This window comes from Anguilla anguilla, chromosome 12, assembly GCF_013347855.1.
Source record: "Anguilla anguilla isolate fAngAng1 chromosome 12, fAngAng1.pri, whole genome shotgun sequence".
NCBI lineage: Eukaryota > Metazoa > Chordata > Actinopteri > Anguilliformes > Anguillidae > Anguilla > Anguilla anguilla.
The window spans coordinates 31,075,102-31,087,634 of NC_049212.1; the positions used below are offsets into that span (position 1 = coordinate 31,075,102).

Sequence of the window (12,533 nt, forward strand, 5' to 3'; positions counted from 1 at the left end):
TGACAATACATAGATCCAGTGATTATCCTTGCCTAACAGTTTACTGCAAGGGTGCCGGAAATTGGGGCCAGGGGACTCAACTTTGTCTCAACTTTCAAGCCGTTCACTATAGAAAAATGAAGATTAACTTGTTGATTAATTAAATTTACAGGCACCTTCTCAGTAGACAAGATGCTCTGCATACGATCAGGAAGTTCTCTGGTGTTCAGAATTGCTGTGAAGCTGCTATTGAAGCAAGGCTGACAAACTGCGGTTTGCCCTAAGCTCTGAGAGTCGAGAACTGAGCAGAGGCTCAACGCCCCCGACGCACGCACACACACACACACACACACACACACACACACAGACACACAGACGCACACCACATGCATGAACACATACACACAAACATGTGTGCGCACACACACACACACAGACACACAGACACACACCACATGCATGAACACGTACACACAAACGTGTGCGCACACACTCACACATTCACACACACACACACACACACACACATACACAGGCACCCATGCACAACTCCCAAGAAACCACAACTGAATCTTCCCCATGAATTAACAGACACCCTGTAACCATATGCTCCTGTGTAGATGCACAGATACGCATGAGCACACACAAGCCAATACACACAGCATACATTGCATCTCACTACACACTTCTGGGCTACAGAGAGTGTTCATGAACAAAGATATTCAGTGCAGGATGGCTCATATCTGTTTCATTAAATGTCATTTACTGATATTTAGACCAGATTTTGATATTTAGGCATTTTTCTACTGGTTTGCAAAAAAAGCATATAGTTGTTCTCATGTGAGTTAGGGCCATGAATAACTGCTTTTAAAGGGTCTTAACACTGTTGAGAAAAACTGTTATAGGCATCCAACTAACTCTCATAACCTGCTTTAATACTGGATAGTGGATCAAATGCAGGCCTTGTTTGACTAGTGTGATGTCATAGTGGACAGGACTGGAAGGACATTTTTGTGTTGTATGATTTCATTATTTTTCAGCCTGGAGGGATTTTTTGTGTGATGTTATGTAAAATAATATGGTAGAATATTCTAGAATATTCACCACAGATATGAAGGAGTCCCAGGCTCCTTCACAAAGCTGAAACAATATCTTATCTATTAAAAGTCATGAGTTCATATCAACAATTAATGTAGTTCACATTTAGACTTTCAGATAAAACTATAGAGATTTACATATCCTGGGTAATACTATGATCCTTTCTTGTCACTTATAATACCATTATTCATTGATATTTCAGTTCTTACATGCTTCCCTGTATTTCCATGTATTTCTAAATATCCATTGAATTAGTTCAGCCTGAAGTAGATGTTGGATAAAAGGATCAAACATTAAACCTTTGAATGGGGGTGTGGGGGTGGAGGTTGTCCTGTCCTCAGTAAAGTTGTCATTTTAAGGTGCCTTTTGATTAAAAATGCTCTGTTATAATGGATAATCTAGCTTTTGTGCTGTGTAACATTACAGTGGATAAACTGCAGAGATGTACTTGTGGTGTGGGACATCATAGTGGATAACACTGGAGGAATGTTTTTGTGGTTTGTGATGCCAATGTGGACACCCTGTGTCAGCACAGACATTATGATAAGCACCTTCATTAATCTTGTAAACTGTGTTTACAACTTGAAAATGTCTGTGGCTTACTTCTTCAAGAGGATCTGAGAGAAAAAGGCACAAACTAATTTCATCAAGGAAACTCCAGCGTCATTAATGAGCTCACATTTTTTTAATGGCAATACTTTTTCCAGAAGAATTACAGTACAGCAAGCAGACAAACATGTTTTTGCTTTTCATTTCTACTGAAGCCTCTCTAAATGAACTGATGATACAGACTGTTTCCATTAAGAGCAGCGAGTGATGTCTTCACAGAGAGAATGGTTAAACTGGCAGCACGCTCTTATGAAACCTTTCCGCTGGCTCACGTACTCACACAGCCTGTCCAATCGCCTGACTCCTCCCTTTTGTAAGTCACAAAACATAAATGGCGCAATATTTATGAGGCGGTAAAGATCATAATCATAAAGTCAAAGGAAAATATGACACCGGTGTGTTTTACATGCATCTATTTATAACTATGATTGCAAAAAAATATATAACTGATACACTGGCAATTACACCAAAATACCAATTCATTTCCCGCAAGCGTAATTCTGCAAGGTTTACACAAATTGCATTCATTACATTATATATTTGAACATGCACTCAAGCAAAATTCTCATGGGTTTATGGAAATGCTTTTAAAGAAAGCTGAGGAATTTCAGATGCTACGTAGGTGGTAAAATAAAGGCCATTTAATTAACGTTAAATCCTATGGCTGATACTTGTGAAAAACAAAGTGACAAAAATGTGATCTACAGCATGACAGTTGACTATAAAGTGATCATAAATATCAGAATAAAGTTATTATTTTTATCATTTAATACATACTCTTATGACATAACGTAAATGCACAAGTGCACATTTGAATTTACAAAACTGGCCATTGACATTTCACATTATCCAATAATACTAAGATTAATAGCTACGGGGTTATGCTAAAGAATATCTTTTAAATCTTACTGCTTGGAAAGCCATTCAGATTCAAGAATCTCTTTTATTTCATGACAAATTTCCTCAGAGAAATCTTGTTGAGAAATACAAGCATAGTCAGATGGCTTTTTCACATTGAAATTGTACTTAATTTAATGTCTTATTAGTATCTAAACATTTTAAAGGGCGATGCTAAAACTTAAATATCTATATAAACACCGCCTTTCTTTCTAAGAATGCCAAAAATAATCATATATTTCACATTTCTGTCCAAATAAAATGTGCTCATATAAAAAAAATCAATTAAATTTTCTATTTTAATGACATCACCAATAAACCAAATACAGTGCTGAAAAATGCTGTCAATTGTATTATTTATATGAATTCACTTTGTTGAGAAATCTGACATTTTCTCGTTCAGAGTGTTCTCCTTTCACCGAACAGCTAGTACTGTACCATGACTTATCAAAACCACACCACTTTGAGTTTACTGCTAATTAAATATCACGATAAAGACCACTAAATTTATCAAAAACTGAAAAAATATTTTATTTTCAAGTCCCCCCCCATTAAAAATTCTGTTTTTTTTTTTTTTACTAACTACAAAATTATAGACAGAGACAGTATTTGAAAATAAGAAAGCACTCAAAACAAATTCCACTGCAGCCAGGACAACTAACCAGGAGATGCAGTTGGCATTTGGGGCTGGGGGACTGACAGGAGAGACTAAAGACATGTGGGATATCAGAGTCTTCCGGTGGAGGACCGCTTGGGACATTCGTCTGTCAGCTCTAGCCGGTTCTGTTCACCCCGGCGACAGCGTAGGTTGCCGTATCTCGAGTGGCATGATTGAGTGGCTGGAATGGAGGGACGGAGGGATGGAGGGATGGAGGGAGGACAAAAAGCACAGATATGGGCGGTCATTCATGTGGTCGTGATGCAGTTGCCTCCAACAAACTGAAAGACTGACCATCGCATGACATACAGTCATTAAGAACAGTACGGACTATCAGACAAAAAATTGACAACATGAAGCGATATGACTTCTTCAACATACCAGCTTTTGGAAGAAGCAATAAGATCATTCAAACCAGGCATCACAAATTCAAAATCCCACACATGACATCTGTAACTTTAATAAACACCTGCAGATGATTTTAATAGTATTATGTCTACCAAGCGTTTGCCCACTCTGGTGGCAAAGCAACACTTCTGAGGTACTAAATACATTACTCATAACATCAGAGGAAAATCTCATTCGTTTACGTGCATCTGTTTACTGTATACCTATGATTTACAAAAAATATGCAACGGATGTTACTGATATGCTGGCAATTGCACCAGAATACCAATGTATTTTCCTATAGATCCTACTCTGTTGGTTAGAATTTGCTGTGTCGTATATCAGACCGAACACGGTGTACATTTGCTTATGGAAGTGCTGTGAAAGCCTTCATGGCAATTTCTGCTCTTAATTATATAACTTCCTCAGTCATTTACTGATACAGGGGAGGTCGAGCTCTGATAAAGTGTATACAGCTGTTTAGAACATTTATCATAATAATAATAATAATAATAATAATACTAATAACAATATTATTATTATTATTATTATTATTATTATTATATACACTTTTTACTTTTTATATGCGGATTAGACATATATATTGGATCATCCATGAGCAGCCAATGTTAGTTATTAATGTGTAATTTAGATTAATCAGCAAATGTGCAAATGCTGAAGCTGGTTTTAAAGCGTGATCTGGGGTACATCGGCTGACGGAGAGCTTAGCTTCCATCGCAGATGAACGCAAACAGCGGAGGAGCTCGATGGAGTCCTGCTTGACGGGCCCCAGCGCATGAAGCAGAAGGGGCTGAGGATGGAGTGAATGACAAATGAAAGGAAAGAGGTACCTCATAGTCCCGGTCGGGCACCGAAGGAGCATTTGCACGCACGGGACGTCCAGATGCTACAAAGACAAACATGCAAAACCCACACATTTCCATTACAGTAAGATGCTCATGGATTTACAAAAAAAAAAGAAAAAAAAACACATACTAAATCATAACTTCATCACCACAAATTTAAAATAAATTAATTCAAAAATAAATATATTTGGAATAAAATCTGTGATGTTCAGTTCACAAGCATGTGGTCTTTTAAAACAGGCGGAGGAGAAGTTAGACACACCTGCCAGATAGTACCCTCAGACCTAGTTTTAAATGCTTTTTTCCTTTTTTGAATCATTGATTTTATAAACAGGTGACCAAATTGAAAGTGCCTGAAATACATTGATGTGCATTGATGTGCATTTCATTTTATATATGAAATTACAAACCATTAAAAATTACAAACCATTGTTCAGAAATGTCAAATATTAAAAATTACGCCAAAAATTACACAGACATTATAATGAGAGAGACAGAAGATGGCAAGAGAAATTCTACTCGCACATGCTTACTCAAAAAAGATCAGTCTAAAAAATGCGTGAGTTAACCTCTCGTAAGTTGAACAATCATTAATATACAGACCCTTGCACGCTTTTGCAGAGGAAGAAAAGGAACACAACAAATTCAAACCTTTCATTATTTCATTTTAAATTCTAATAAAGTGTGACCGGCTCATTACAATGTACACATTTTTTTTCCTGCATTGATAGGCTAAGAAAGATGTCAGATTCCTCCTTTTTGTCATGCACATAAATAGGCAGCTGTCCATCACAGACAATAGAGACAGGGCACCTACTGTACCCTGCAACATTTAGGGCCTGATTTACCAAGACCTTTTACACTTACAAATCCCATGTAGCACATGCAAAACCAATAACATGACCAATGATTGGTCACAGTATTTGTTTTGCACCAATCACTGGTTGCATTATTAGTTTTCCTAAAAGGTTTTGCACCTGCTAAAGAACTTAATAAATCAGGTCTTTGGTATGTAACACCGGCATCCAATAGAGGAGCAGGATAGAGACCTTTTGGTTTCCAGACAATAAAAATCACCTCATTTAATAAATGACTAGTTGTAGGCTTGTGGATAAAGCAACTGGTAAAGCCCTCTAATGGGGTAGCACACACAACGGGAAAGCCAGGGAGACCCCTCATAATCATTATAATCATGGGCCTCAAAGGGATTGTTCAAAATAGTTCAAAAAAGGATGGTTTGATATTACTCGATTGTTTAGTGTATGTTTTTGATCGATTTTGTCCGATTTGAAGTGCGTTGAAGGAAATGGTAGATGAAAAGGTTTCTAATGACTTGCAAACTTTATCATGGCTTCCATTGGGACATTTGGGAGTTTGTAGTTTAAAGCAAGATAATACACTTCTAGTATACATGGTGAGCATTGTTGGGCTGAATGGCCTGTTCTCGTCATTATGTTATGTTGTTAGTAACTGCAAAGCACCTTGTATAGTGATGTTATGTTTCAAGTGGATGTACATATGGACATTTTATGGCATTTATTCACAAATGAAAAACACAAATTGAACGTTTTATGACAGTACGTCTTTCATTGAGTGCAGCAGCCTCAGGTTGCAGGTGCTATGGGAAATTCCAAGCGTAAATAAGACTTGAATGTTATTTTTTAAACATAATCAGGTAACATACGCATATGAACCCTCTGGAGGCAAAATGTCACTTAAAGTGTAAGTTCTTTGCTTTGAACCACAAACTCATGAATGCCTCCACACCAGCCACTGTAAACCCAGCAGGTCACCACAAACTCTATTGTAAATATCTAAAACGTCATTTGTTGCACACAAAACCTGCCTGGGCCAATCGAAGATATGCACTAAAATTAAAATATTTACAAATATTTTAATAATATCACCCCCTTTAACACACTTTTAGGGCCGTCTCCTCGTGTGGGAATTGGAAGTGGAGGAATTTTTGTTATCACGCGCTCATTTGGTGTGTCCTGTGACAGCCTGAGGTTGAGTACTGAATTTGCATGAGAAGCCTGACCTGGAGCAGGGGAGCGCGCAGATGAGGATTTTCTCTGCGCGCAGTTGTAGATGACGATGATGACGCCTCCGGTGACCAGCAGATCCACGAAAATGATGCCAATCAGTAGCCCCCCATCCAGCTCATAGCAATTCTTACACACTGCACCAGGCATGAGAGAGAGAGAGAGAGAGAGAGAGAGAGAGAGAGAGAGAGCATGGTAAGAGGGGAGTAGAGAAGTGGGAGATGAGGAAGATGAGGGACAGAGAGAGAGAAAGAGAGAGAGAGAGAGAGAGAGAGAGAAAAGAAAAGAGAGAAAGAAAGAGACAGGGAACAGTAGGAGAGCGGTCAATGCAGGTAAGGCAGAGGTAGAACTTTTTGAAAGTGAAATGGTGTATGGAACAATAGGAATGACCGCAGTATACAATAAACCATTAGCCAAAGTCCTAGTAAGCAAGAGCAGATTGATTATTAGGTTTCAGAAAACTTACCCCTTCCTTGTACATAAAAATTGTATGTCTTATCACTGTCAATGGTGCAGGAATGCTTCTTCTTACCACCCTCCTTATAACTCAGTGTCACTTTGTTTCCTTCGGGGTTATAGTCACTTGACCAAGGTGTGCCACCGTCTGAATTTGGACACGTCATAATGAAATCCATTCCTGAGAATTCCACACTTCCTTTATCACCTGGGAAAGAATTAGTTAATGGCATGTTAAACAAGATGGCTGTTAAATATATCATCATTTTTTAAAAAGTGGGTCAATCTCTTATAATCATATATAAATATATATATATATATATGATGAACCATTTTTTATTATGAACGGTAACCAAAGCCCCTGTCATGCATAATTTGTTCATAAACTCCGTAGTCCCCATACTTACATACAGTTGAGGCCAAAGGTTTACATACACCTAGGCTAAAGATATTCAAACTCAATTTTTCACAACTCTGCACATTTTATGTTACTATACATTTCTGTTGGCAAGGCAATTAGGGCATCTACTTTGTTCACATCAGAGGTAATTTTAAAACAATCAATTAGAAACAGATTTATTTCAGCTTTAATTAACTATATCAGAATTCCAGTAAAAGTCAAAAGTTTACCAAGTTGACTGTCTCTTTAAACAGTCTGGAAGATTCCTGGAAGATTTAATGACTTTTCAGAAGCTTCTAATTAGCCAATTGTCATAATTAGGAGTTAATTGGGAGTTAATTGGCACCTGTGGTTTTATTTAAGGGCCTACCTATAGAGCCACTGTCTTTTTGCCCTTGATACCATGGGAAAGTCCAAGCAACTTAGCCAAGACCTCAGAAAAAAAATTGTGAACCTCCACAAGTCTGGATCCTCCTCAGGAGCAATTTCCAAACAATGGAAGGTACCAAGAGCATCTATACAAACATTTGTATGCAAAAATAAATATAATGGGACCACACAGACACTGCATCATTCAGGAAGGAGGCACAAATTAACTCCCAGGGCTGAAAAAATGTTGGTCCGAAAGGTTCAACTGAACCCCAAGACAACAGCCGAGGAACTGGTGAAGGAGTTGGAGGCATCAAGTATCAAAGTATCTACGTCCACCATGAAGAGGATTCTATATCGCCATGGCCTGAAAGGCTGTCACGCAAGGAATAAGCCCCTACTCCAAGACCTGCATAAAAAAAGCCAGAATGAAGTTGCAGGTGATCACCAGGGCAAAGATGTAGCCTTTTGAAGAAGTGTTCTCTGGTCAAATGAAACAAAAATTAAACTTTTTGGCCATAATGATGAGCGCTATGTATGGAGGAAAAAGGGTGAGGCTTTTAATCTGAAGAACACCATCCCAACTATGAAGCATGGGGGTGGCAGCATCATGTTGTGGGGGTGTTTTGCTGGAAAAGGGACTGGTGGACTTCAGAAAATAGATGGCATCAGGAAGGAGGATTATCTAGAAATACTGAAGCAACACCTCAAGACATCAGCCATAAAGTTAAAACTTGGTCGCAACTGGATCTTCCAGCAAGACAATGATCCTAAGCATACCTCCAAAGTTGTAACAAAAAGGCTTAAAGACAACAAAGTGAAAGTACTGGAGTGGCCATCACAAAGCCCTGACCTGAATCACATAGGGAATTTGTGGACTGAACTGAAAAAGCATGTCTGAGCAAGGAGGCCCACAACCCTGACTGTTACACCAGTTCTGTCAGGAGGAATGGGCAAAAATTCCGGCAAAATATTTTGAGAAGCTTGTGGAAGGCTACTTCAAGCGTTTGATTCAAGTTGAGCAATTTAAAGGCAATGCCACCAAATACTAACAAAGTACTAACAAACTTTTGACCCACTGAAAATCTGATATAGTACATAAAAGCTGAAATAAATAAATAAATAAATAGTCTCTTAACTATTATTTTGAAATGACCTCTTGGAAATAATGTAGATAACCTAACTGACTTAATGCAGGAAATGTATGTTAACATGAAATGTGTGGAGTTGTGAAAAATTGAGCTAGAATGTCTTTAGCCTAGGTGTATGTAAACTTTTGCCCTCAACTTTACACATACAATGCACTACATACAGTGTATGTACAATTCTTCACATCCTTAATAAAGGTAGGCAAAGATATGTGTATTGTATGGTCAACACATGGGAAAATTATATTATTTTATACTACTATGATAGCTCAGAGAAAAAGATATAAGTAATACATTTTCTTTGAAAAAAATATATGTATCACAATAATCCAGACACCATTTCCAGTACTTGCATTCCATTTGCAAGGATAACCCTACTGTCATCTTCTATAGTGAGATTGGTGAATATATTTGGGGATCTTTGACCATTCATCCTTACAGAATCTTTCAAGGTCCTTCAGATTCTTCCATTTGCAGTGGTGTACTTCCCTCTTCAATGAAAGCGACATATTTGGAATTTGGTTCATGTCTGGAGACTGAGGTGACCATTGCAATACAGTAACTCTGTGGTCAATTAACCGATTCTTACTTGATTTTAAGGTGTGCTTGGGATCATTGTCTTGCTGAAAGATCTATTTGCCAGCCAAGTTTGTTTCCTGGTGGGAGATACCAGGTGTTTGCCCAAAATGCCTTTCAGCAGCTCATGATTACATTGACCAGGACAAGAGCTGCAGGACCAATGGCTGCAAAACAGCCCCATAACATTAAAGGTCCACCACAGTACTTCACTGTCAGTACTGTAAAATGGTCTTCGAGGGGTTTTCTGGTGCGTGTGGCCGAAAAGCTCAGTTTTGGTCTAATCTGATCGCAATAACTGATACCAATGAAAATTCCACTGCTGAACTTTGACTTGAACCGGGTTGTCAAGAACATCCAATATTATTGTCTTCAATGATTTTAAAAACTGGACTGTTGCCTTTAAGGTCAGTCCAATTCTCATGCACAATCTATTATAATAGCTCTATGATTTCTCATAGTGACTTTAATTTCCAGAGTTCTGTGAGCTTATTTAAATACTTTTGTTAAATGGTATCCAAAACATTATAGATCATGATAACACGTCTTGTAAAATGTCTTTTTTTTTTGTTGTTGCAATATCTGCCCACAGTCATGTTGCATGTCGGAAACACCATGCTAACAATCCACTACACTGAAAAAGAATAGAACTACAAAGGCCTAAAAATCAAAAATAAAATGCAGCTTGTAAGAGTGAATCACATAATTGTAATAACAGGCGTATATAATAGAAACCATGCAAAAATGTTCTTTCTTTACCTGAACACTCCACCACCGCCAAGGCGAGGACAAACACAAAGGCAGCCTTGATCATTTCTCCTAGACCATGCAGCGATGCCCCTTTACCTCCTGAACGAAGCGGAATAACGGAGCAAACTGTTCGGCGGGATGACCAGAAGCCCAGACCAGAAGACCCAAAAAGAGCAGATGACTAGAAGCTGACCTCAAAGAGAAATATGCGGCAATATACTCTTAAAAGTTTTCACTTGGTATTCTCGTTCTGTCTGTCTGTCTGTACCTCTCTCTCTCTCTCTCTCTCTCTCTCTCTCTCTCTCTTTCTCACTCACTCTGGGAGCAGGAAGTAATATCAGATGTGGGGACGCCTTCGCTCAGCGATCGGAGGTTTCGATGGCTCCGCCGTCGTTCTGCACTGAGTGAGTCAAGCGACTCTGTCAGAAGCCCAGGGCGGTTGGCGCCCTTCAGAGGCAGCTCTTGCAACAGCTCACAATCACACTCGTCGTAATTTGTCGGACCGCCGCCACAGGGAAGAAGAGCCTCCATCTTGAATCAGCTCACGCAACAGAAGGGCATGAGGTGCAGGCGTACAGTGGCTCAGCCTCCAAACATTTAAACTGACCGAGACCCTCTTTGCATCTATGTTCACCTGTGTTCTGTGTGTCCTTCGCGGCCTTCACTACGGCAAATGACGACAAATCTACGGTACTACGGACGAAATCTGTGGCTCAGTGAATTACATTAAAGAGGTCCAAATGTATTGTTGTACAGTAATATGTTAATTAAAACAAACACTTAATTTTATGGATCTAAAACAGGAAAACTTTCATTAAACTAGGTCACCATGGTTATAGACAGCATTTGTGGTGTTGACCCTGGCCCTGACAGTGCTACAGTGATATGCAAACTGCACATTTCCAGTGGTGATTTGGGGAGGGGGGTGACCTGCACCAAACCCCCCCTTTAGATGGGCTTAGCAATACAGCACAAAAAAACAAGGGTGCAGGATGGGAATTCTGAAGTGTAAGTGTAAATGTGACGCTTGAGTGTTGTGAGACAAACAGTTTTTAAAGAAAGCTAGGTTCTGATGGACCTCTCATTCTGTTCCTAAGTTGATGGTATGGGAAACATATATGAGACTCTGACCTGGGAGATAGGAGATGTCTTAGGAGATGTAGGTCTTAGGAGATGCTGGGAAGCCCATCATAACTCCTTCTGAGCTGTTCTGTCATCACTGAGGTCTATGAATCTGGAAACCAGGCCAAACTGAAACTGCCTGAGAAAAAAAAAAAAAAAGCAAAAACAAGCACACAAATTCTTTAGTCATTTCAGGTTCACCTGTGCCCCCTTGCGAATTCTGGATATCAAACCAGCAGGGTTTGCCTTGGTCATTTGATGGGATACAGCACACACATTTGAGTAGTATTAGAAATGCGTGGTTCAATTTCGTTCCCTGAAGGAGTACGGCTATTGCACCTTGATGCTTGGCTGCTACTGCAAATGGTACGCAATGCAATTAGCAGACTGGACAACGCAGTTGAGAGCTTAACAAATGTAATCAAAATCAACCTGTTTAAGTGTCTGCAGAAATAGTACATGAACCTTTCCTGTGTTATGGTAAGTGATGTGTATGTGTGCACATGAGTCTAAATGTACCCATTTATCATTTCATACTGGCATTAATTAGAAGTTAACTTTCCTGTCAGGTAACAACCTGCAATGACATTTCATTCATGTTGTGACCTGCAGGAGGACAAGGACAAGATCACAGTCAAGACAAAAGTTAAATGTAATGATTCTAACCTCGCCTCTTGCTTACAGTGAAACAGTAAAGGTTTTGGGAAGTAAGCTACATACAATGACATCCTATTTGTTTGCTCTTGGATAATTGTCGCAGGGACATATTTAAAATAATGGTAAAGTCGCCCCCCTGTGGCGAAACTAAAAAGGTACGTATGTGCGTACGAAGATTATGCATGAATACATTTGTATGCATGTAAATAAGTAAGAAAATGAATGATTGAATAAAAAAGTTATATCAAAGAGAAAGTATTGTGGGATGCTAGCAGTTGGCGTAAAAACATAAACACAAAGTGTTTTTTCATTATAAAGCTTCAACCTGTTGTAATGTATTTTTTAGCAAAGCTAGACTAGCCCTACAGTGTGAAAACAAAACCAAAAAAAAAAAAACAGTATGCACGTGCATTGCTCAGCGGAAATATTCCAAACTTCACGAGATAGGCTATCAGAAAAAGTTACTTGTCTTGCCATTTAAAAAATAAACCAAACGCCAAAGGAAACCGATTGCAC

At 38.9% G+C, this 12,533-nt stretch overlaps 1 protein-coding gene across 1 annotated transcript; it reads right to left on the minus strand.

The window, feature by feature from the left end:
* Positions 1-1,743: 1,743 nt before the first annotated feature.
* Positions 1,744-10,630, minus strand: LOC118210416 (T-cell surface glycoprotein CD3 epsilon chain-like). The gene is made up of 5 exons (XM_035386591.1): positions 10,248-10,630; positions 7,006-7,203; positions 6,536-6,676; positions 4,480-4,535; positions 1,744-3,422 (listed from the first exon to the last, which is right to left on the minus strand). The coding sequence occupies exons 1-5, from the start codon at positions 10,300-10,302 to the stop codon at positions 3,357-3,359; spliced, it is 516 nt and encodes a 171-aa protein (XP_035242482.1). The 5' UTR covers positions 10,303-10,630; the 3' UTR covers positions 1,744-3,356.
* Positions 10,631-12,533: the final 1,903 nt, after the last annotated feature.

Excerpts from the sequence above, each read along its gene's own strand:
- LOC118210416 (XM_035386591.1), bottom strand. The coding sequence starts at position 10,302 with ATGATCAAGGCTGCCTTTGTGTTTGTCCTCGCCTTGGCGGTGGTGGAG. Across the intron at positions 7,204-10,247 it reads GGCGGTGGTGGAGTGTTCAG|GTGATAAAGGAAGTGTGGAA; the intron begins GTAAAGAAAGAA and ends ATTCTTTCCCAG. Across the intron at positions 3,423-4,479 it reads TGCCCGACCGGGACTATGAG|CCACTCAATCATGCCACTCG; the intron begins GTACCTCTTTCC and ends CCTCCATTCCAG.